Here is a 24,379-nt window from a genome sequence, read left to right as displayed (position 1 = left end):
TTGGTGGTTTTGTCTTTAAATTCGTTAAATTCTTGAGACAATTTTTGAATTTCTCCTCGAATTCCTAATTCCATTTTATTAATCTTGTCTGCAAACCAAATTCTGAATTCGACTTCTGACATCTCAGCCAGTTGTTTATGAATGGGATCTTCAATCACATCTGCCGTATCTTTTCTTGGGGGGGTTGATCTATTCTGGTTATTCATGTTACCAGAGTTTTTCCGCTGATTCCGCCCCATGGTTTACTCCCTTTGGTTTTTCCCCTGGGGTTTTATCAAGGGCCCGTACAGTGTTGTGGCCTGAGAAACTGGGGCCCTGTCTGGTGTGGTGGAGCAAAGTGGTTCTGTCTTGTTTTCAGCTGGTTTCTGTTCGATCCTATTGCAACTTCTACTCTGGCTTGAAGTCTCAGCTGTGTGGAAAAATCAGCAATTAAGTCACCCCGCCTGCCCACCTCTGGCCCCAGTTGGAAAAGGAGAATCAAACCTTCCTACAATCGCACACCCAGGGCACCGCCTGAAGAGTCCTCAGTCTATTAGCCCAGTTCAAAAGGTCCGAATCAACTGTCTCAATCGGCACTTGTCTCAGGTGGAAGGGTTCAAGAGGTCTCTGGGAACTGGATCACAGGGGCCTGGTGACTCCTCTGACACAGCTCACCCCAGTGCAGCGTGGAGTCAGGAGGAGCCACCCAGCAAACAGAGCAGTCTGGGAAGGTTGACGTCTCCTTCCCCACTTTGCCCCTCCGTCGGACCCAGTCACTGGTATCTCTGCAGATGGCTAACCCAGTTGCCTGCAGTGAACAGACACTCCAGGGGTTTGCACCTGCCTGAATCGCAAGGAAGTCTGCCAGGCCCCCGCAGACTGCCGCTATCTAGCAGGAGGAGATGGGGCCTGACATCTTTGAGTGTTTGATGCAGGTGATGGGAAGGAGGTGTTCACTCAGACTTAGCCCCGTCCCTGATGCATGCTGCTAACAGAACAGAACAGAACAGACAACTTTGTGAGGTTCTGTCTCTGTTCCTGTCGTCGCCTACAGGAGACGGGCTGTTTTGAGTTCAAACGTCTTTGCTGCTGGAGAATTGCGTCTGAACACCTCTCTGGGTCGGCCCCGCCCTGGAGGCTTCCGGGTTTGTGAGCCGTGTGACCGGTGGCCTCCTCTGGTTGCCCAGGGAGACAGGGGGTGTGGCCTCAGAATATCCAGAAGTGAGCGTTCTCAGCGGTGTTGATGTGCGTTCTTCAGCCTTCTCTCTTGGTGAGGCTCAAGTCCACCAGGATACTTACTAAATTCCTGTCCCTTAACTCTCCTTCTGGACGGGAGCCTTTGTTGAAAGCTGGCTTCAGTCCGCCATCTTGTCTCCCCTCTGTCTTAATGTATATTTTAACTGGAGCTGTCACCACTGACTGAAGAAGAGAAAACTGCAGCAGAGCAATTAAAATCTCACATGCCAGACTTGTGAAGAAATGGACTTCAAGGCGGCACCTGTGGCTCAAAGGAGTAGGGCGCTGGCCCCATATGCCAGAGGTGACGGGTTCAAATCCAGCCCCGGCCAGAAACTTGCACTCTGACTCTCAGGCTGTACCTCTGTTCACATCTGCTCCAATCTGCTCCAACCAGCGTTTCTTAAGAAAGGGCAGGATCCACGGCAGTTTGGAACAGTCCATGTGTGATGTCCCCAGGCTCTCACCGCAGAGGTTTCTTTACACCAGTGGTTCTCAACCTTCTTAATGCTGCGGCCCTTTAATACAGATCCTGTGTATTAAAGGTTGAGAACTGCTGCTTTACAGGGTATCAGCGCACAGGCCTGTCAGTCTGCTCTCAGTCCAAAATAGAAGTAACTTCCTGCTTCTTCTGGCTGCACCTGCTCTCCCCACTGTAGTCCCAGCTACTCGGGAGGCTGAGGCAAGAGAATCGCTTAAGCCCAGGAGTTGGAGGTTGCTGTGAGCTGTGTGATGCCACGGCACTCCACCGAGGGCCATAAAGTAAGACTCTGTCTCTGTCTTCCTCAGTGGGATGACTGCCAGGATCCTGGGCTGTCAAGGCAAAGCAGATTCCACTGCAGAGCAGAAGTGCTTTGCTCCAGAGCCACTCTGATTTAGACTGCAGATTAGATGAGCAAGGAGGCGCATGCGTGGAGACAGGTATCTCCCATGAGTAGAAAACTCATTTTGGAAAATTTAGGAGAGAAGCCACTTGGCCATGAACAAGTCTCTGGCGCCAGCGGACTCCTTCCAGCTGTGCAGGGCCTCGGCCTCTTCCTCTAGGCCGCGGGACCTCTCGGTCGCCAGGTGGACAGGACCCGGCCTTCAGCGCCCACCGCCCACGGCACACGCGCCCCAAAACACGCGCGGCCGAAGCACCCACTTTTCTATGTAGCAAACTTTAATTATGCTTTCAGTATACAGAGAATATTTGTTCCATTCTTTATCAAACACACAAAAGAATACCACAACAGTGCTAAGTGCTCTCAGTAATTCCTTGAACGACTTGTATGAGATAGGTGCAGTTGTTGGCCCCATTTTGTAAGTGAGAAGACCTGCTTTTAGCAAGATCAGAGCACTTTTCCAGGGTGACAGAGTTAGGAAAGTGGATTGAAAACTAGGCATTCTCCCATCAGATTCTGTATTCTCAGCCATTATAAACTGATGGTAGCATGCAATACTGGATGGAGATCTAAATTGTAAACCTCTTGCTACTGTAAACCAGAGAGGTGACTGTGATCAAATTTTTCAATCTCATTGAACCTCAGTTTTTTTATTTATGAAATAAAAGAATTGAAATAGAGAATTTTCTATTTAACATCCCTCCCAGTTTAAAGATTCTGTGTCCAAGGTGACAATTTCATAGACACTAGTTTTTTTTTTTGTTTTTTTGTTTTTTAATTTTTATTGTTGGGGATTCATTGAGGGTACAAGAAACCAGGTTACACTGATTGCATTTCTTAGGTACAGTCCCTCTTACAATTGAGACACTAGTTTTTTTTCTTACAAATTCCTTAGTGTTGCATTTTTTTAAGATGAATCCACCTTCTTATAACATTAAGTATTCCAAGTATCCTGTTTTAACTGAAGTGATGCAGGGTCAGTAAAATGCTAAAAGTAGTGTAGACTCTTAAAAAATCAAGTCCATGGTGACAGTCCAGTGGTTAACAGGATGGGAACTCTACTACATAATACAGTGTTGGGAGATAATTCTCTGTAGGTCTTGTGTTTCTGCGCATCTTCTGAGGAGCAGCATGGACAGGTTTTCTGCCAATCTTTTTGAGAATATTTGTACTGTGAACATCCTTGGAATATATAGCATGTCCTATCAGAGGAGAGGGTGAGTTTGTTTTACTACCCAGTATAGAAAAGATGATTATCTCCCTCTGGAGCAGATTTGCTTGCAGTCTATAAGAATGAGATTTCCTAAGCTTGGGATTCATCAGCTGTGATGAAAACCCACCATTTGTGCACCATCTACCTGGATATTTTAATTTAGGATCTTTAAGGTAGAGAGCACTTCTTCAATGATTAGGAGACACACAAGATGGAAATAAAGGTTTACTATTTATAAGTCCTGGGGGATACCACAGCATGCTTGGAGGCCACATACATGAAAGTCAAGGAGAGAGAGAAAGAGACTTGTGGGTATTATCCAGATAGGTTTCCTTTGGGGAGTGGAGGTTTTAATTAAAGTAAGTGGTCATGAGTTCCAGAAGGTCATGCAGTGACTGAGAGGTGGTCACTGTGCATATCTGCATAGTCCTTGTGGGATGTGTGAGTCAGCAGGGCCATCAGGTAGGCTGTAGGTAGCTGTCGCATAGGGAAGTGGCTACCATAGGAACTTGTATAGGTCAGATAGCTGTATTGACCATTAAGGTGTACAACTGGAAACTGTCAGGGATTACTGAGCCCTGCATTTGGTATGAAAAAAATCTGGCTTATATTCAAAATTAGAAAAATTCACTGTGCCAGGTTGTAACTTGGGGGCAAAGGGAACTAATAGGAACGTTAAGTTACACTGCCCACTGTGCTGAGAATAACGAAGTCCATTATCTTTTCCCAGAAGCTTCATGTCTTCAGCCAGCATCCATGGAACTTTGATATGTTAACTTGTTAACTGGCAAGTAGGGTAAAATCTTAGACTTTTCATAGTTCGTGATCTGTGGTAGCTACTGGCCATGTATAACTACTTGAGTTTAAAAATCAAAATTAGTGGTGGCTCATGCCTATAATCCTAGCACTCTGGGAGGCCAAGGTGGGGGTATTGCCTGAGCTCACAAGTTCAAAACCAGCCTGAGAAAGTGCAAGACCCCATCTCTACTAAAAATGAAAAACTGAGACAAGAGGATCTCTTGGGCCCAAAAGTTTGAGGTTGATGTGAGCTATGATGCCATGGCACTTCACCACGGTGAGAAAGTGAGGTTCTGTCTCAAAAATAAAGAAAGGAAGAAATAAAAATTAAAAATTGAGTTCCCTATTCACACTATTCATACTTCAAGTGCTTAATAGCAACCATATTGGGTAATGTAGATATAGAACATTCCATCATCATGGAAAAAGTTCTGCTGGTGGACAGCACTCCCTTAGGGCTAAGTTTGGCAGCCTTTATCTGTAAAGGACCCAAAATTAAATATTTAAACTTTGCAGACCCCACAGTCTCTGTCACAACTACACAGCTCTTCTGCTGAACCACAAAACCAGCTGCTGGTGATATTGTAAAGAGTGAGTGGGGTGTACTCCAGTAAGGCTTTATTTACAAAAATAGGAGACAGGCCAGATTTGTGCGATGGGCTATAGTTTGCTGACCCTTACCGTAAAGTAATAATAGTGTCTGGGTTTGAAATGTACCTGGTAAAGCTCACTAGCAGTGTGACTTCAGGAGAGTTACTTAGCTTTCCTGTGCCTCTGTTTTTCTTATGTATAAAATGATGGTTCTTGTGTACCTGTAAGACCATGTACCTAGCACGTGGTAAATGCTCACTATTATTTACCTAAAGATTAACAAAAAGGTGATGAATAGTGGAAAAAAGTGGTTTTGTTTATACGTGTTAGCCTGTGCTGTTAGCTTTTACTATTATAAATATTTATGCAGCAAAATGCTTCAGTTCATTTTCTCATGTTTTATTTGTGGACTTGAATGAGAATTTCGTTGGGATAGATACACAGGCAGAGGATTTCTGAATTAGGATGTATGTTTACCTAATTTGACTATATAGTGCCAGAATGTCTGTACAGTCTGCACAGCCACCAACAGTGATAAGGGTTCCTGTGCCCCGACATTCCTGCCAACACTTAGCATTATTCAGCAAACAGTTATTTTAATTTTCACTTTCTCTTCTTCATGTACAGAACCTCTGTAAGTTGACCTCCCAAGGAACTGCAACAGACTTGTTAACAGAAGTGGTCAACATAAGGAATTTCTATTGAGCATATGTGTTGTATGTTCAATCTATAAAAATTAGGGCAACTTAAGGAGGTGGTCAATGTAGGGAGGTGGTCAACTGTGGAGGTTCTACTGTACTAATGGCTTTTTTAATTTCCTTTCTGGGAAAATGCCTATTTGTAATTCATTGGTCATATTCCTATTGCAGTTGCTATCCTTTTGTTTTCTCTGTTAATTCCTAAGATACCTTACATATTGTAGTGATATTGGTTTTAAAGATTTCAAATATCATTTCTCGGCTTGGTGCCTGTAGCACAGTGGCTACTGTAGCACAGTGGCTACCGTGCCAGCCACATGCACCAAAGCTGGTGGGTTCAAACCCGGCCCAGGCCAGCTAAACAACAATGACAACTGCAACAAAAAAAATAGCTGGGCATAGTGGCGGGCGCCTATAGTCCCAGCTACTTGGGAGGCTGAGGCAAGAGAATTGCTTAAGCCTAAGAGTTTGAGGTTGCTGTGATCTGTGACACCACGGCACACTACCGAGGGCAACATAGTGAGACACTGTCTCATTTCTCACTCTGTAATATGTATGTTTGTTCTTAATGTTCTTGGATGCATAGAAATTCCTATTTTGATGTAAGCAAATCCATCAGTTTTTCTTCATTTCATTGTGGTCTTAAATTTGTTTAAGAACTTCTTCCAGAGGAAACAAGAAAGCATTTTGTAGTAGATTGAAAAGTGTTCTGACGGTGTTGCTGAAGATGTCAGGTCTGAGGGGCACAGAAAAAACATGTTGGTAGAAGATACAGTTTAAGCTGAGATTTGAGTTAGCCAGATTCAGGGAATGGGGGAGAAAAGGAGGTAGAGAGGAAAGAGCATGAGATAATATATCTAGAGGTGAGAAGGAAACCTTTTAATAATTTTCGGTACTCAACTAAATAGTGTTTAGGCATCCATGTTAGAGAAATGCACAAGGTTTTGAAGGGCTTTGTAAGGCATTGAGGTGTTTGGACTTCATCCTAAAGGCTATTATAGGATTTTAGGCAGAGAAAATGAATAGTTAAATACTGTCGATTACATTTGCCATATAGAAGGTCACCCCACCTATGGTGAAGAAGACATCTGACTCTAGACATTTTATTTTTGGTTGTAGTGTTCGACCCGTTCTGGTATTATTTAACAGGGAACTTTTACTCATTTACTGACCACCCACACACTCACTCATTTTTTTATTAAGGATCGTCACATTACTAACTCTATGCTTTTGAGTTTGTTTGTTTTCTGTCTCCTTGCTTTTATCCTCCCCTGTATTTTGTGTCCATTAATCATTTTTGTTATTGTTTTAGATTTTTTTAATCTGGCAGTTTTTCAAGTTTTAAAACTTAAGATGTTTTAAGTATCCAGTGTACTCAGCCCTACTATGAAACTAATTTATAGCTTTCACATGAAAGCTGTAACCCAATTATAACCAAAGAATATGGGGAAAGGGGAAGGAGAGGTGGAGGGAGGGTAATTGGTGGGACCACACCTGCGGCGCATCTTACAAGGGTACATGTGAAACTTACTAAATGTAGAATATAAATGTCTTAACACAATAAGAAAATGCCAGGAAGGCTATGTTAACCAGTGTGATGAAAATATGTCAAATTGTATATAAAACCAGTGTGTAGTGCCCCATGATTGCATTAATGTACATAGCTATGATTTAATAAAAAATAAAAATGCTTAAAACTTAAAATGTTTTAAAAACATTGTTGCAAGAGAAACTGAGCATGTTCTACTGATCAAATTCTAAACCCATTTTGGGAAAGCTTTAAGTGACAGGGGTTCCACTTGAGGATGACTGAAACAAACCCCTAACCTTTTAAAAGTTGACATTTAATTGTGGAGAGCAAGCATGCTTTCCTTAAGAGGATTTATTAGTCCCACTACTAGGTATTTATCAATTTTTTTTTTTTTTTTTTTTGCCGGGGCTGGTTTTGAACCTGCCACCTCCTGTATATGGGGCCAGCGCCCTACTCCTTTGAGCCACTGGCACTGCCCTGAAATCAATATTTTGAAGAGATGTCTGCTTGCCAATATTCATTGGCAGAACTGTTTACAATAGCCAAGATAGGAAAATCAACCTCAGTAAAGCACTGGCTTGTTTCAAAAAAGAGAGAGAAAGAAAGAAAAATCTGAGAAAAAGCATAGACTTGTTTAAAAACCACAACAAAAAAAAGAAAAAGAAAATTTAACTTTATCAACAGATGATTGGATTTTAAAAATATGGTGTATATACACACTTGAATACTATTCAGCCTTAAAAAAGAATGAAATTCTGTCATTCGTGATAGTATGGATGAACCTAGAGGACATTATGCTAAGTGAAATAAGCCAGGGCACAGAAGGACATCTTCTATATGATCTCACTTCTGTTTGGAATCTAAAAATGGTGAACTCAAAAATAGAGTAGAATAGTGGTTATCAAAGGCTAGGGGAGATGTTGGTCAAATGGACAAAGTTTCAGATAGAATAAGTTCTGGTGATCAATAGATCATAGCAAGGTCAATATAGTTAATAATAATGAATTGTATATGGGCGGCGCCTGTGGCTCAGTGAGTAGGGTGCCGGCCCCATATGCCGAGGGTGGCGGGTTCAAACCCAGCCCCGGCCAAACTGCAACAAAAAAAAAAAATAGCCGGGCGTTGTGGTGGGCGCCTGTAGTCCCAGCTGCTCGGGAGGCTGAGGCAAGAGAATCGCGTAAGCCCAGGAGTTGGAGATTGCTGTGAGCTGTGTGAGGCCACGGCACTCTACCGAGGGCGGTGCAGTGAGACTCTGTCTCTACAAAAAAAAAAAAAAAAAAAAAATAATGAATTGTATATTTCAAAATTGCTGAAAGGGAGATTTCAAATATTCTCACCATAAAGAAATGAAAAGTGTGTGAGGTAATCGATATGTAAATTAGCTTGATTTGCTCTTTCCACAGTGAGCACATATATGGAAACCTTACATTGCACCCACAAATATATAGTAATTATTTGATTTTCAAAAAAATAGGGGAGAAAAAGGCATTACTTGCTGCCTCCTTATTCGCTATGATAATTCTTTACTTTTATCCTTGTAATTTCTTATAAGTTAAAAAAACAACCTAACATGGCTCGGCTCCTGTGGCTCAAGTGGCTAAGGCACCAGCCACATACACCTGAGCTGGCGGGTTCAAATCCAGCCTGGGCCGCCATACAACAATGCTGGCTGCAACCAAAAAATAGCCAGGCATTGTGGCAGGCGCCTATAGTCCCAGCTACGTGGGAGGCTGAGGCAGGAGAATCACTTGAGCCCAGGAGTTGGAGGTTGCTGTGAGCTGTAATGTCATGGCACTCTTCCCAGGGCGACAGCTTGAGGCTCTGTCTCAAAAAACAAACAGGGGCAGCGCCTGTGGCTCAAGGAGTAGGGTGCTGGTCCCATATGCCGGAGGTGGCAGGTTCAAACCCAGCCCCGGCCAAAAACCACAAACAAAAAAAACAAAAATCCAACAACCTAACAAAAACATATCAAAAATATTTTTTTAAGTGTTGTAAAATAAAAGTTTTCACTTTGTTTACGCTGAAAAAAGTAAATGAAGGATATAAAATGTAAGATTTTTCCTTTAAAATGTTTTATAGGCATTAAAAGTGATTCTCCAGCTGGAAAAAAGTTGAGCATTTATTCTGAGAAATGCAATGGTGAGTCTGAACACACTCTGAAAAGAAAATGTTCCATATTAAGCTACATTGGGTTTTAAGTCCAGATCATGTAATAACACTTTCCTCTGGAATTGAAATTGTTTACTTGTTATGAATGAGCTAAATAATTCTCTGAGAGTTGACTTTTAGAAACAAATACGGTAGAACAGATATATCCAGCCATGTTTTAGGAATAGTGTTAATGTGTTGTTTTCTTGTTCGAAATATATAAATTGATTTCCTGATTTTGGAAAGCATTCTTTTGAGAGTTAATATGGGAAATCTCCCCTCAAACACAGGCTGGTGTCTTAATTCAAATGCCAGGCCTATAGGCAGGAATTAGCTTTTTCCAATAACACATTTATATCAGTGGTGGAAAGTGTGGGAAACTGCTTAGCAGCGGTTCTCAACCTGTGGGTTGTGACCCACAGGAATTGTATTAAAGGGTTGCTGCATTGGGAAAGTTAAGAACCACTGGCTTAGAGGAAGGTGGCATGGTAGGGGATAGCATGCAGAAATAGGGATTGTCCCAAAAGTTGTCATACATAGGGGAAATGGGAAATTATAGCCAAATGTACTTTTATTTACAAAATATTCATTACAAAATATTACAAAATATTTGCAAAATATCCTCTGTGTGTTGGCCACCTTTCTATTCATGACAAATACAATCCGAAGTATCTGTCACTATGCATGGAGACTTTTGTAACACCCTGTAGAATAATTCTGTTTGGCTGAGACAGCCTGGGGAGATGGTTGAGTGGGAAGCACATTCTAAATTATCCATGTTTGTATTTACTTATTTATTTGTTTGCTTCCAGCTGCTTGTCAGACATTGCTGTCTCTTCCTGTGGATTTTAATCTAGAGAAAATATTAGGTAAATATTATACTTGTTTAAACCTTTAATAACTTAAAAGTTTTATTTTGCTGGCTTTTTGTAAGTCGTAATATGTGCAATTCCTCTTTCTAAAGAAATGGGGAAACTGTCCAGAAATTTCTCTTTTATTGAACATGGTTTGAATTAGCCTTTTTATTGTAATAAATTTTACTATAGACATTCACCGTAGATATTTTATTAGTATAAGCTATATTAATAAAGAAGCGCTCAAAAAATAAGGACCAGCCAGATGTGGCGGTACACACTTTTTGTCCCATTTACTCAAGAGCTTGAGGTAAGAGGATTGCTTGAGCCCAGAAGGCTATAGTGAGATATAATCAGTGCACTTAACTGCCTTTTAGCCTGGGCAACAGAGCGAGACCCTGTTTCTAAAACAAACAAATAAGTAAAAAGGAATAATTTAAGATTACAAACATCACATATGCAATTAAATTTTGCTCTTTTTTGAAAAAAAAAATGCAAACTTACACTACATGCTGGTTTTTAAAAAGTCAGGTAACAGAAATATAATTCTTTACAACAGCTAGCTTTATATTTTATTCTGTTGTTAACTATAGGTGACTATTTTAGAGCTGATGAATTTGCAGATCAGTCTCCTGGAAACCTCAGCTCTTCATCTCTCAGAAGAAAGCTCTTTTTTGATGGAAACAGAAGCATCTCTGAATCTTTACCTTCAGCTTCTCCCAGAAGTCCTCATAGCAGTGCTCAGGCCTCAGTTGAAGTTTATTATTCAATAGATTTATCTCCTGTACAGTGTAGGAGCCCTGTACAGACACCAGGTTCGGTAAGAAGTATACTAAAAAGTGGCTGGTCAGCTTTCTATAGATGTGTCTGGACCTGCATGTTCATTTTGCACTCAGGGGGAATAGTTATCTTTTGGGTTTATACTCCATGAAGACTCTCCTAGTTCATGTACTAGTCATAGGCATGTTTTAGGATCATACTCTTTCCAATTTTACAAGGGATAACCAAATTTGTCATGAATCTGAAGGAATCTTAACGTAAGTTATTTGCTCAATTAATGTAAGATGTACAGCATAACACAACTGGATTGGCATTAATGGAGTAATTTATTTTAAAAATGTTCACAAACAGCTGCTTGGTATGAAATTTAATGGTTTGTTTAAACCCATTGCATTTATATTTTGACTAACATTCTGCTTCAAACTTTATAGAGTTCTTCTCAGTAATTTTTGTTACAGGTTGCCTTTTGGTAGTTCTTATGAATAATTCCTAGTTCACAAATCTGTTTTGAAGAAAAAGATAAATAATATGTAGAAAAACTGAGTTGGACATACAAATTTATTTATTTTTGTCATAGGGGCAGTTTTCTTCTAGCCCCATTAAGGCTAGTGCAAAAAAATATAGTGTGGGAAGTATAACCAGCCCTTCACCTGTTTCTTCACCTGCTTTCTCGCCAGTTGCATTTCACATAGGAAAGACCCCACTCTCAGGTAGGTCTCAATAAAATACCCAGTTAAAACTGTACTCTTCATATGTGTTAATAAGGAGGTTCTTCTTAGTTTGTTTTAATCATAGAGCTCTAAATGATCACTAACATTTAGAAACTTTTTTTAACAAAAGGAACAATTTACCTTCAAAGGTTAGAATTCTCATCAAATTTGTACTCTAGTGTTAAATACAGTTACCTTCATTAGTAATATTTTTACATCATTCTATTGAAGAAAAACAGCAATTTTAGAGACAAGTTGGTTTTTTTATGCCTTCAGACTTTGGTCTAAATTTATGATTTCGACTTTGATAATCAGAAATACATATTTTACAAAGGTGTATTTGGTTAAAATTTTTAAGGTAAATAAAATGTGTAGAAATTTACACATTTCTCTTTGCAGTGAATTGCTCTTAAAAAAAGTTATAGCACTTTTTGAAAACTTCCCAGGTTAAAAAAACTACTCACACTAAACAAAATTGAAAACTGTATTTTGCTAGTGTTTATGAGTGTGTGGGTATGTGCGTGGCTATGCATACATAGGTGCATACACGTGAACACACATGGTTCCATATCCTGCTTGTTTCCCAAGGCACTTTATGAGCACTTTTATAGGCTGTTCGGGTCATTTATTTTGCATGATTTTGCTATTTCTTGTATGTATCATACAGTTTCACCACTGGGAAGCATTTAAATTTTTTCTAATTTTTGCATATCACAAAATTCATCATTATCCTTGTGTGTACATTGTGTTGCCCATATTTTTATCTTTGGGCTAAAGAAATGGAATCATTTGGTCAAAGTAGGTGAATATTTTTCTTTGCCTTTTTTTTTTTTTTAAGGCAGAGTCTCAATTTATCGCCCTCAGTAGAGTGCTGTGGAGTCACAGCTCACAGCAACCTCAAACTCCCGGGCTTAAGCGATTCTCTTGTCTCAGTCTCCCAAGTAGCTGGGACTACAGGCATCTGTCATAACGCCCAGCTATTTTTAGAGATGGGGTCCTGCTTTTGCTCAGGCTGGTCTTGAACAGGTGAGCTCAGGCAATCCACCTGCCTCAGACTTCCAGAGTGCTAGGATTACAGGTGTCAGCCGCACCCGGCAGGATGAATGTTTTTAAGGCTCTTGATGAATTTTGCCAAATTTACCTCATGGAAGATTGTACAAATTGAAATTTTCTTCAGCAGTATGTAAGAAAATTATTTCTCCCTATCCTGAAACACTGATATCATTCTATTTGATGTTTACTAACTTGGTATACTATAAAAAGATTTTTATAGCTTTAAACTTTCTGTCTTTGGTCAATAATGATGTGGAATTCATTCCAAATGTTTATTGGCTATTTGTGTTTTGGGGGGAATTGCTAGTTCAGATGTCAATGTTATGGTTAAGCCAATGGTTTCTCATTATAATTTATATAGTTTTATTATTTGTGTGGCTGAATACTTTCTGTATGCTTATTTCCCATTGGGAAGATTATGTGCTTTGGCCCATTTTTTAAAAACTTTTGTTTTTGTTAAGTTAATGAAATTATAAGAAGCAGTTTTTAAAGTTTCAAAGCATTTTTATTGTTTGTCATTGTTAGGCTCTTAATAATTGCAAGTATAACTTTGCAGTTTTTTGTCTTTCCATGTTGCTTATTTTATATAAAACAAATATCTTTTACATATTTCATTTAGCAGGTACAGCTATTAAGTTGTAATGAATTCCACATCATTATTGATCAGCTGATTTGCGTGGGAATCTTCTTTGTATATGAATAATAGTGGTATAATTAGCAGTATGCTTACTGGGAAATAATTCTCAGGGAGTAAAATAGTTTAATTAAAAAAGAGAAAGTGGCAGAGACATGATTTTTGAAGAGCCCCATCCTGCATATTGAGACATATCCATTTGAGCTGTTGTTTTTAACATCAGAATTTCATTTTAGTTAACTATACAGCTCGTAGAGAAATCTAGTTTTTCTTGGCATGAAGTATTAGTACCATCTAGTAAAGGCCTTTTTGTTTCCATGTTTTTATGACGTGATTTTTCCTTCCTCATTTTTTAGAACAAAGGAAGTTTACTTTTCATTCTCCTGATGCTTCATCTGGAACAAATTCTAATGGAATTACTAATAAGTTTATCAGAAGTCCTTATATAGATGGCTGCTCACCGATTAAAAATTGGTCTCCCATGAGACTCGAGATGTGTAGCAGTGGTACGCAGTACGAGACCTCACTGATCCACATACCCTTTACTCTTGAGACTCACGATGAAGATACAGAAGATAAAGAGGACATTTCTTCCACAGATATTTCATCAGCAGGCATGGGTGCTGCTGAAATACACCTACGGCAATTGAATCGTGACGCTTCTACACATGGCACACGTTTAGTTGTGACTGCCATGTCTATTACACAAAATCAGTCCAGTGCTTCTGAGAAAGAATTAGCACCACTGCGGGATGTTGAAAGCAAGAAGGAGAACAACACTGTGGATGTGGTTGATCCTATAGAGCTAGGAGATGAGAGCACTTGGATCAAGGGGCTGGTTGAAAACAGGAGTTTACCCATGACTGATTTTGTGAGCGGACTTTCCTTCAGTATTGAAAACTCTAACATGTGCATGTCACCTCTTGCTGAAAACTGTGTCATTCCCTGTGAAAGCACTAACATTCAGGTAAGGTATCTCACTATTCTATAGTGCTTCCTGTACCTTGTTGTTATTTATCCTTTCTTTTCTAAGATTATAACGTACAGGAAAAATGGTTAAATGTGAGGGATGTAGCAATATATACCAGTAATATTTTTTAATATCAATATCAAGTGAAACAAGGAGAATTAGTTTCTTTTAATACTGAAAATAGGATACTAGAATCCCTTTTACTTATTTTAGCTTCTAAAGTTGGGTACATAAGTAGAAAAAGAACAGATGGTCTTAAAACTATATACCTTAAAGGTATTGTTAACTTCTTTTTCTCTCTTTCTTCACTCTCTTTTATGGCAGAACATTTATAGACTAATTATGACATACATTTGTTGAAATAAACTGTGATCATTATCTAATCCAGCTACCCATTGGAAGCTTCTATTCCCCTGTAATTGTTCTCGCTACTAAATTGTTATGTAGTCTGTCCTTGAGTTAGGCAGAGGTACTCCATTTCATTTTTCAACTCTAACCATTACAAACTTCTTCCTTTTGGGCAGTGCCTGTGGCTCAGTGGGTAGGGCACCAGCCCCACATACAGAGGGTGGTGGGTTCGAACCCAGCCCCAGCCTAAAAAAACTACAACAAACTTCTTCCTTTTATGGAGCTAAAAATACGGCTTTCTCTGTGTGATATCTACCAAGTTGTCTCAGTTTTACCTTTGGGGCCATATCATCATAATGCCTACTGAAAATGTTTTCATGTATAGTTATTTTTCTACCACCTATGTAGCATTCAAGTATTTGAATAGCCATATTTCCCCAGAGCCCTTTGACTTGCATCATTGTGGGTTGATTGGCTTCTAGGCCTGGCACTTAACTCTCTTTCTAGGATAGGCCTTTGTCACAGTCCTGGGAGTTCTCTTTTCCTCTTCAGTTTTCGGTATCCCGTCTTCTCTTTCCTGGTTTAACTTCTTATTTAACAGGAACACATTTCCTGCTGCCTCCTGAGGAAGAGTACAGTTTTAAAGACACTATGTCTAATCATTTGTTCATCCTTCTCTCATGTTTGAGATTTTGAAATATTAATAATTGTCCTCCAGAGTTTGAAAGCATTGTTTCATTGACTATATTTCAGTATTGCTAGTAGGAGATCAGAAACTATTCTGATGCTTAATCTTTTGTATGTGACTTTTCTCCCTGTGGACCCTGGTAGGATTTTCCCTTTGTCCACAGTGTTTTGACATTTCAGTGATGTTCTTTGGTGTGGGTTTCTTTTCATCCATTATAATGAGCACTCAGAACATCCTTATTGTTTATAAACTTGGGCCCTTTACCTGTTGGATCTTTTCTTTGGTATCTTAGATTTCTTCTTTGTCATTTTCACTGTCATCTCTGGAAGTCCTTTGATTCTCCAGTTTTTAAAAATCTTTGTTGCGTTTTTTTATCTCCTTTGTTCTCCAATTTTGGGAAGATTTCCTCCAGTTTATATAGTAACCTATTGAACTTTTTATTTTCTAAGTGTTCTTATTTATTTTGCTTTTGGTGTTAATTTAATACATTTATAATGTGGCAGCTGGCAAGGCACCAGGTGGTCTGGCCTTTGCCTTAATTGCCAGCTTCATTTTATTCCCCCCATTCTCTGTTTTAGTTCCAGTGGCTTTCCGGAGTTTTGAATAATCATGTTCCCTACCATCAAAGGGCCTTTGCACTTACTATGTAAATTTCTTTCTATTCCACTTTGCCTACTTGATTCTTATTTTTTAGCTCACAACTCATTGGTCACCTCCTCAAAGAAGCCTTCCCTGAGCACACTAGCCAGGCCAGACCTCATTATATGCTGTCATAACTCCACACAATTTGCATTCTTTCCGATCAGATCATTAATGCAGCAATCATGTATGTTTTTATTCCCAGTGTTAATAAAAAAAAAAAAAACACTTGGCACATAATAGCTGTTCATTACATGAATACATTAAAAACAGAATAGATAAGTAAGTTCATCCAGAGGGACGTTATAAAGTGACCATAACAGTGGGTAAGATTTGAATCCTGAAGAAAGACCGAGGGGCTGGACAAAGGAAGTAGAGGGAGTGAAGGAGATGGAGCAGAACCAGCCAAAGAGGAGAGGGACACCAGGAAAGCACAGTGTCATGGAACATCTGTAGGGAAATGGGTGATGCTGTCCAAAATAAAAGCAAGAACATAGGGTTTGAAAAGTGGCTTTTGGGCTAATAACAGAAGTAGTTGGTAATTAATAGCTGGGCATTGTGGCGGGAGCCTGTAGTCCCAGCTACTTGGGAGGCTGAGACAAGAGGATCACTTGAGCCCAGGAGTTTGAGGTTACTGAGAACTATGATGCTACAGGATACTATCCAGGGTGACAGAGTAAGACTCTGTCTCCAAAAAAAAAAAAAGGAAGTAGAAGAAGTATTGGTAATTGAATGGCCTGGGAGGGGGCGGGGGGGCGGCAAGAGGGGAATGGAAGGGAGGTTAACAAAGGTCAAGTAATGAAATAATGTGGGTAGACAATTCTTTGAAGAAACTTAACAAGAGTGATAGCTAGAAGAGAACATCAAAGTCCAAGATCTTTTTGTAGTTTATTTTTTACTTTGCTTTCACTTTTGGTGGAGAAGCAGCATACAGTATTTAAATAAAGAACAGAGGGAGAGGGTGGCGCCTGTGGCTCAGTGAGTAGGGCGCCGGCCCCATATGCCGAGGGCGGCGGGTTCAAACCCAGCCCCGGCCAAACTGCAACAAAAAAATAGCCAGGCGTTGTGGCGGGCGCCTGTAGTCCCAGCTACTCGGGAGGCTGAGGCAAGAGAATCACGTAAGCCCAAGAGCTGGAGGTTGCTGTGAGCTGTGTGACGCCACAGCACTCTACCCAGGGCAGTAAAGTGAGACTCTGTCTCTACAAAAAAAAAAAAAAAAGAACAGAGGGAGAATATTTTTAAAAACTAGGAATCAAGAGGGATAATTATCAGTAAGATGGGTCAGTTACGTGGCCTTTTTAATCCCTGTGATAGCTTACGGATGTGATAAATATCCTCATCTGTGAAATGGTGATCCCTTTTATTAGTGAGGGGCTTGAGGCATGCAGGATGGGATAGAATTATAAGCAGAGGTAACCCTTCAAATTTTATAGATAGCAGGGGGCAGGGATGGGAGTGGGTGCGAATGTTCATAGGTGGGAGACCAGCGTGTCATTAAAGAACATAGTCTTGGGAAAGTTTAATGACAGATCTCAGGTTATAGCTCAGCTCTGTTGCCTTGAGAAATTCCAAGAGGTAATAGCTTCTTTCAGCTTATTTCCTTTTTAAATAGTAATAATAGGATTGCAGGATAATAATATCATCATTGTGATTAGATAATGTGTCAACTAACATTGCCTAAAAGTCATTCATTTTTTTAGTGTTAATAAGCAGTAATGGTACTGTTAGTGGGAATGTAAATTAGTACAGTCATTATGAAAAACAGTATGGAGGTTCTTTCAAGAACCAAAAATGATACTACATAAGATATGTAATCCCGTATATACCCGAAGGGCCTTTGCAGTATGTTGAACAGATATCTGTACTCCCATGTTTATTGGAGAGCTATTTACAATAGTCAAGATATGGAATCAGTCTAAGTGTCCAGGAGATGAATGGATAAAGAAAATGTGGTCTCTATACATAATGGGATACTTTATAACCATAAGAAGGATGAAATTCTGTCATTGATAGCCAACATGATGAGCTTGGAGGACATTATTTAAATGAACTAAGCCAGGCACAGAAAGATACATACTGCTTATTCTCACTCATATGCAGAAGCCAAAACAGTTAATCTCATAGAAGAGAGTAGAGTGGTGTGGTTACTAGAGGTGGGAAGAGTAGGGGGAAGCAGAGGATAGCTAAAGGTTGGTTAATGGTATAACAGTACAGCTGAGGAGGAGAAATACGTTTCTAGTGTTCTATAGCACTAGACAATGAATTACCAATTTACTAAATATTTTTTAAAAGCTATAAGAGTGGATTTTTAATGTTCCAAACACAATGATAAATGTTTGAAGTGATGGATATGCTAACACCCTGATTTGACCATTACACGTATACACATATCAAAATATTACACTCTACCACATAAAATTTTGTGTTAATTACAAATAATAAACAAAATAAAATAATCAAAACAACTGGTAATGGGAGATACCAGTCCCCTGGATGGTCCAATGGGTCCCCTGGATGGTAGCAAGCCAAGGGGCACTCAGGATGAGAAAAGGGCTAATGTCCTGGAGCCAAACTTCAAGAATGTCTTCATAAGGCACAACTGTTGTCAACTGTGACCCACTAAGGGGTTTTACAAGACAATTACATCTGATTTATGTGGTAGAAAAAGAAAAAATTAGCTGTGTTTGGTAGTTCCTGGTTGTAGTCCCAGCTACTGAGAGGCTGAGCCGGGAAGATCACTGTACCTGAAGTTTGATTTTGCAGTGAAGTATGATCATGCACTGACTCTAACCCTGCTGATAAACAAGACTGTCCAAAAAAAAAAAAAAAGAAGAAGAAAGAAATTTAGTTTCTTTTTTCTGCATATAAGAGTATGTAAGATGACTTACACAGAGAGACCATTTAACTGCAGCATGGCCTTACTAGAATATACACTTTGTAATCAGCACTAAGTATGAATTGGAGTTATCTCTAAGGTATACAATCTTAAGACAAGATCCACTTGACAGTGAATAGAGCATCAATTCTTAATTTTTAGCACCTCATCCTCCTCACTGTAAAATGACAAACTGTTATCTACTTTTGATGCCTGCGGTGGGTAACAAGGTGATGTGTGTTGTCTGGTTGGTATGTAGCGCCTGACAGAGGTCAGCCACCATCTTAATGGGATTCCTATTAATGTATCCTACTCTTCCCATAAAATGGGACAAAATTCCTGTGTACCTGCTGTATTGCTGAAGGACTTTTCCCTTGATGTATTCACTTAGGTATTAGTATTGAGTTATCAGCCAGTTGTTTGGCAGTGATAAATACTAGGAGGAAAAGTAATTGGCAGATTCTCCGCAAGCAACTGGTATTTATGTTTTTGATCAAATAGCTATTGAGTGATAGAACAAGGTGTATTCCTGAAATATTAGATACTGTTTTACACATTGAAAGGATTTTGTTCTAATGGAACATGACTACTGGTAGCTGGTAGTGAGCAGATATGCATGCAGCCCTGTAAACTGGGAACTTTTTTTTAGGCTTATGAGTGATAGAGTACACTTTCTAGGATATTCTATATAATTGTGAGAGGAGCAAAAGTACAGGTATGTCTTTTCCCTGATCCTAATTTGCAGGGAAGTGCAAGGTGAATCCTTTTGGGGTGTTTTTGTTTTGTGCTAAGCATCATGCAGGTAAATGGAGTGTTGTGTAGTAAACAGAACCTGGGCTTTGGAGCCTCAGATCTGTGTCACCTCATCACTGCATGACATTGAGAAAGTTAACCTTTCTGAGCCTTAACTTCGTCTTCCCCCGTAGCGTTGTTGAAAAGAGAAAATATATAAATTTATATAAACAAACATATATATATGTATACACACACACACACACACATACACACCCAAACTGAAAGCTTGCTGTTTTTCTTTTGCTCTTTTGAGCTGGAACTGTCTTTTAAGAGTACCACAATTTTATTAACATGAAAAGTTAAACTGACAACCAGAGACATTATACACGTGTATGATTGTGAATGATTAGGTGTGAGTATAATGTAACCACTTATTTTGGATACTTTTTTCTTCTTTTTCTCTTTTTCAATAAAAGCAGGTTGTGTGGAATGGATACTTTTTTTTTTTGTAGAGACAGAGTCTCACTTTACCGCCCTCTGTAGAGTGCCATGACATCACAGGACTCACAGCAACCTCCAGCTCTTGGGCTTACGTGATTCTCCTGCCTCAGCCTCCCGAGCAGCTGGGACTACAGGTGCCCGCCACAACGCCCGGCTATTTTTTGTTGTTGTTGCAGTTTGGCCTGGGCTGGGTTTGAACCCATCACCCTCGGTATATGGGGCCAGTGCCCCACTCACTGACAGAGTCTCACTCTATCACCCTGGGTAGAGTGCTGTAGCATCACAGAAACCTCTAACTCCTGGGCTTAGGCGATTCTCTTGCCTCAGCCTCCTGAGTAGCTGCGACTACAGTTGCCTGCCACAACACCCAGCTATCTTTTTTTTTTTTTTTTTGCAGTTTAGCTGGGGCTGGGCTCAAACCCACCACCCTTGGATATGGGGCCAGCGCCCTACCCACTGAGCCACAGGTGCCGCCCCTGGATACTTTTGTTTTTAATAGCTCACTGCAACCTCAAACTTCTGTGTTCAAGTGATCTTCCTGCCTCAGTTTCTGAGTATCTGGCCTACAGATGATCTGTGCCTGGCTAATTTTTCAATTTTTTTGCAGAGATAGTCTTGCTATGTTACTGGTCTTGAATTCCTGGGCTCAGGCGATGGATACTTTTGTTTTTAATAGCTCACTGCAACCTCAAATTCCTGTGTTCAAGTGATCCTCCTGCCTCAGCTTCTGAGTATCTGGCCTACAGATGATCTGTGCCTGGCTAATTTTTCAATTTTTTTGCAGAGATAGTCTTGCTATGTTACTGGTCTTGAATTCTTGGGCTCAGGCAATTCTCTCACCTTGGCCTCTCAAAGTCCTAGGATTATAGGCATGAGCCTTCATATCTGGCCTATTTTAAATGCTCTTAAAGGCAACATGCCTTTTAGGTAAAGGTTATTTAGAGGCACAACCAAGCCATTTAGGGATAAGCTTGGAAAATGAATTGGCAGGTGAAGTTGACTGTAATCCTCATTTTCATCTACTGGGTATATTCACAAAGTAACAGGAAAGCATGTTCTCAATAGTTTGTTTACTGATTCAAAATTACAAGACATTTCATTGTAAGGAATTGTATGCTAAAGTGATTGTATTTAAGATCAGTTACTCAGGACGCTGAAACAAGAGGATCGCTTGAGCCCTGAATTTGTGGTTGTAGTGAGCTATGACCGACACCACTGTTTTAGCTCAGCCAATAGAGACCAAAGGATTTTTTTTCTCAAAGGAAAAAAACAATGTTACCTTTTATACTTAAGTTTTACTTAGTATGATCAACATTAATATTACAACATATTACAACTGTATTCAAACAGTGAATGATAGTATTCTGTGATTTAAATTTTTAACTTTTAAGCTCCTCACTGATAAGTGAATTCGTTTGCAATTTTATCCTTAGGTATTCTGTTTTTTCTTTTTTTCCTATTTCTGTCAGGTGGATAGTGGCTATGGTATGCAGAATTGTGGAAGCAGTATTACGGATACTGTTGGGATAGAAAGTTACTGCAAAGAAAGTGATGTACAAACTTTATAAGTGGGAGACTAAATCTCAAATTTTTAATATAAAGGTATGGAGAAAATACAAAGCTTAATATATTTCTAAGTGTGACTTTTTGTCCAATCTGTTTTTCCTCTGTTTTGTTTAAAGTTGTTAATTATCATTTATTTACGCTTTATTTTAGCTTCGGTTCATTTAACAGTGGGAGAGGATGATTTTTAAATCAAAACACTTCACTTTTCAAACTTTTCCACAATGGGAGAGTTAAGAGATTGTAGAAGAGGGAGAACTAGTTAAATTTGAGAATGGTGCTTGAAATTAGTTCCCAAAGATTAAAGGGAAAAAAAAGTGTTAGAGATTTTTGCTTCTAATATTGATTTTGCTGTCTTTGAACAATTTCAAAAAGACATATGAAAGCTATACATAAAAAAATTTTCATTATAGAGAACAGTACAGTTGGGAGACTATCAAACTAAAAGCAAGAAAAGGTAAGGCTGTTTCCCTAAAATCTAGTACTTAGCCTTTACAGATTTTGTTTGTTGAACAAGGTAACATAAGTTACTTGGTATAAACAAGAAGGACATTCCCTGTACTGAACCTTCTGGATATAATAGTTATAATTATATATTTATACATAATTTTAGACAATAGTGAGAATAATCTGATTTTTATTTGCCAATTTATTCATAAACACTAAAACAGCAAATGTGCAACTGAACGTAACTGTCCAAATGAAGTGTAATGGGCCAGCCGCCTTAATTTTCCTTTCCTCCATCTTGCCTTTCTGTTAGATGTAATGTAAAACAGGTCTCTTCTCAGATTAACTTGAACAAAGCCCATCCTGTTTCAGTAGTTAGCATTATAGTTATCTATCTAAACATAAGTAGATATTAAGGAAGGATTCTTTTTGATAGAGTATTCATCTGTAAAAAATGTTATCGTGACTATCCTTTTAGAGTGAAGCTAAAGAAATCTGCATTCAAGTTTTAAAAACAGTTCAGATAATAATTGCATCCTTGAAATAGTCCTATTTAAACTGATAACAAGGTATTTTCTTTTCACAGCAAGAACACAACCCAGGTGTTGATGAAAAGAGCAAGTCCTTCTCAGCAGCAGTCCTTAGAATACCTCTACCAGAACCAAAGACTGTCCCAGAAGAGCCCCTCCTGTGTTTTTATGCACAGCAATAATGTGATTTGGAAAGAGATGGTTTAAGTGACATGCTTAGCTTTCTTCCCCTCCTTAATGTGAAAAATCAAGAGCTTAATTTAGCCACAAGGAACAGCACAAAAGCTCCTGGAACTTCAAATTACTGAATTACAAGTTTATTTTTCACCATTTTTACGCTTACCCTGACTGATGTGTTGTGACCAACCCTATCGTCCCTATCCTGTGGGGTCCGTGACCTGTTAACCCTGACTGACAGCACTGAATTCAGTTCTGAGAACATGTGACAATACATAAAAACTAAAGGCATATTGTGCATTAAAAAACTTGTCAATGGACAAATCATAACCTATGTGAAAGAAATGTTTAGATTCAAAACAAACATATTGAAAAGGTAAAAGGAAGTTAAACGGGTTTCCTAAAATTTTAGTTCTTGAACTATTTGTTCATTTCTGTGGAGGAAATTTAGTACCAGTTAGTGATAACTGCTCTAGATACTATTCTTAAACCTGTTAATGCTAGACAGGTAGTACTGGCAGCAACATCACGTGTATTGTGATCTGTGGGATAATGTGTGGTGCCCAGAATGAAACGTACCTCCATCCCTAGAGTATCATTCCAGCTCAAACATGGCTAAGAGGAGGAATAACCAGGAGAAACAATGAGGACTGGGGGATGCTGGAGTTCATGGAGACCTGGGGGATACTGGAGTTTGTGTAGAGCTTAGATATAATAGTCGGGGGACATGTGAGTTCAATCACTGTGACTATTTTTGTAAACTTATATCTGCGTTGGGAGCAGATGCATATATATATAACATGCTTGGAAATTTTCTTGGAGAACGTCTATGTTTACAAACCATCTTTTAAACTGTGTCCTTCAAAAGGAAATAAAGCATTTGTAGCCCTAGGAAATAAAGACATTATCACGGTGTCATTTTCTTCCTTACTCTGTAAGGTACTGCTTTCCTTGTAAGACTGGTGATCTACAAAAGATGTGCCTTGTGTACCTGGCTCATCTCTTCACCACCACACTAACCGTGAAAGCCATTAGGTCCATGGCTAAAGATGACTGCGTTGAAAAGTTGAGTCTTCAATCACATAGGCTTTAGACTCAATATAAATTTACCTAAAAACAGCCACGGTACGTTAGAAGGAATACTAGGCTCTAAGGGTTTTTAAATAGCACGAGTCAAGAAATAAGTAGTGACTATAACCTGGATTCACAGTTCCTCCATCACTACTTGATGTGGGAAAACTAATTTTCTCATCTGTTAAAAGGAGAAAATGGTCCTGCCTAGCAGGAGCAGGACTTTTTGAGTTTCAAGTGAAATACTCCATATGAGCTGCTTACATAAAAACTTACACTAGAAACAAAATATTCTAGATTACCAAAGAGGACTCAGGGAAATAACAAGGTCTGTGAAAAATCTTGAACTACTCAGTTTAAGACTAATGCCTGAATTAGGCCTTTCTTATAGCTGAGCCACAAGAAAACAAACTTGGAAAGGGAATAGACATAAGGTCAGTCATAAAAGCCCCCTTTTCTCCATTGTTAGTAATGGAGAACCAGAGGACCACCAGAGCAGAGGTCCTCAAACTATGGCTCATCCGCCACATGTGGCGGTGTGATTCTATTTGTTCCCGTTTTGTTTTTTTACTTCAAAATAAAATAAGTGCAATGTGCATAGGAATTTGTTCATAGTTTTGTTTTTTTTTTTAAAACTATAGTCCGGCCCTCCAACTGTCTGAGGGACAGTGAACTGGCCCCCTGTTTAAAAAGTTTGAGGATCCCTGGTCCAGAGGCAAAGAATTT

At 39.3% G+C, this 24,379-nt stretch overlaps 1 protein-coding gene across 1 annotated transcript in view; it reads left to right on the top strand.

The window, feature by feature from the left end:
• Positions 1 to 24,101, top strand: part of BORA (BORA aurora kinase A activator) — a 38,597-nt gene extending 14,496 nt beyond the window's left edge. Inside the window, exons 6-12 of the mRNA XM_053563710.1 lie at positions 9,010 to 9,069; positions 9,891 to 9,947; positions 10,526 to 10,752; positions 11,290 to 11,422; positions 13,466 to 14,076; positions 21,335 to 21,467; positions 22,462 to 24,101. Of these exons, the coding sequence (XP_053419685.1) occupies positions 9,010 to 9,069; positions 9,891 to 9,947; positions 10,526 to 10,752; positions 11,290 to 11,422; positions 13,466 to 14,076; positions 21,335 to 21,433 (1,187 nt within the window). The 3' untranslated portion in view covers positions 21,434 to 21,467; positions 22,462 to 24,101. The remainder of the gene's footprint in view (positions 1 to 9,009; positions 9,070 to 9,890; positions 9,948 to 10,525; positions 10,753 to 11,289; positions 11,423 to 13,465; positions 14,077 to 21,334; positions 21,468 to 22,461) is intronic.
• The last annotated feature ends 278 nt before the right edge of the window (positions 24,102 to 24,379 follow it).

Source organism: Nycticebus coucang, chromosome 15 (genome assembly GCF_027406575.1).
Source record: "Nycticebus coucang isolate mNycCou1 chromosome 15, mNycCou1.pri, whole genome shotgun sequence".
Taxonomy (NCBI): Eukaryota; Metazoa; Chordata; class Mammalia; order Primates; family Lorisidae; genus Nycticebus; species Nycticebus coucang.
Note: the sequence above shows the minus strand (reverse complement) of the source record. Positions and strands in the feature narration are given on the sequence as shown.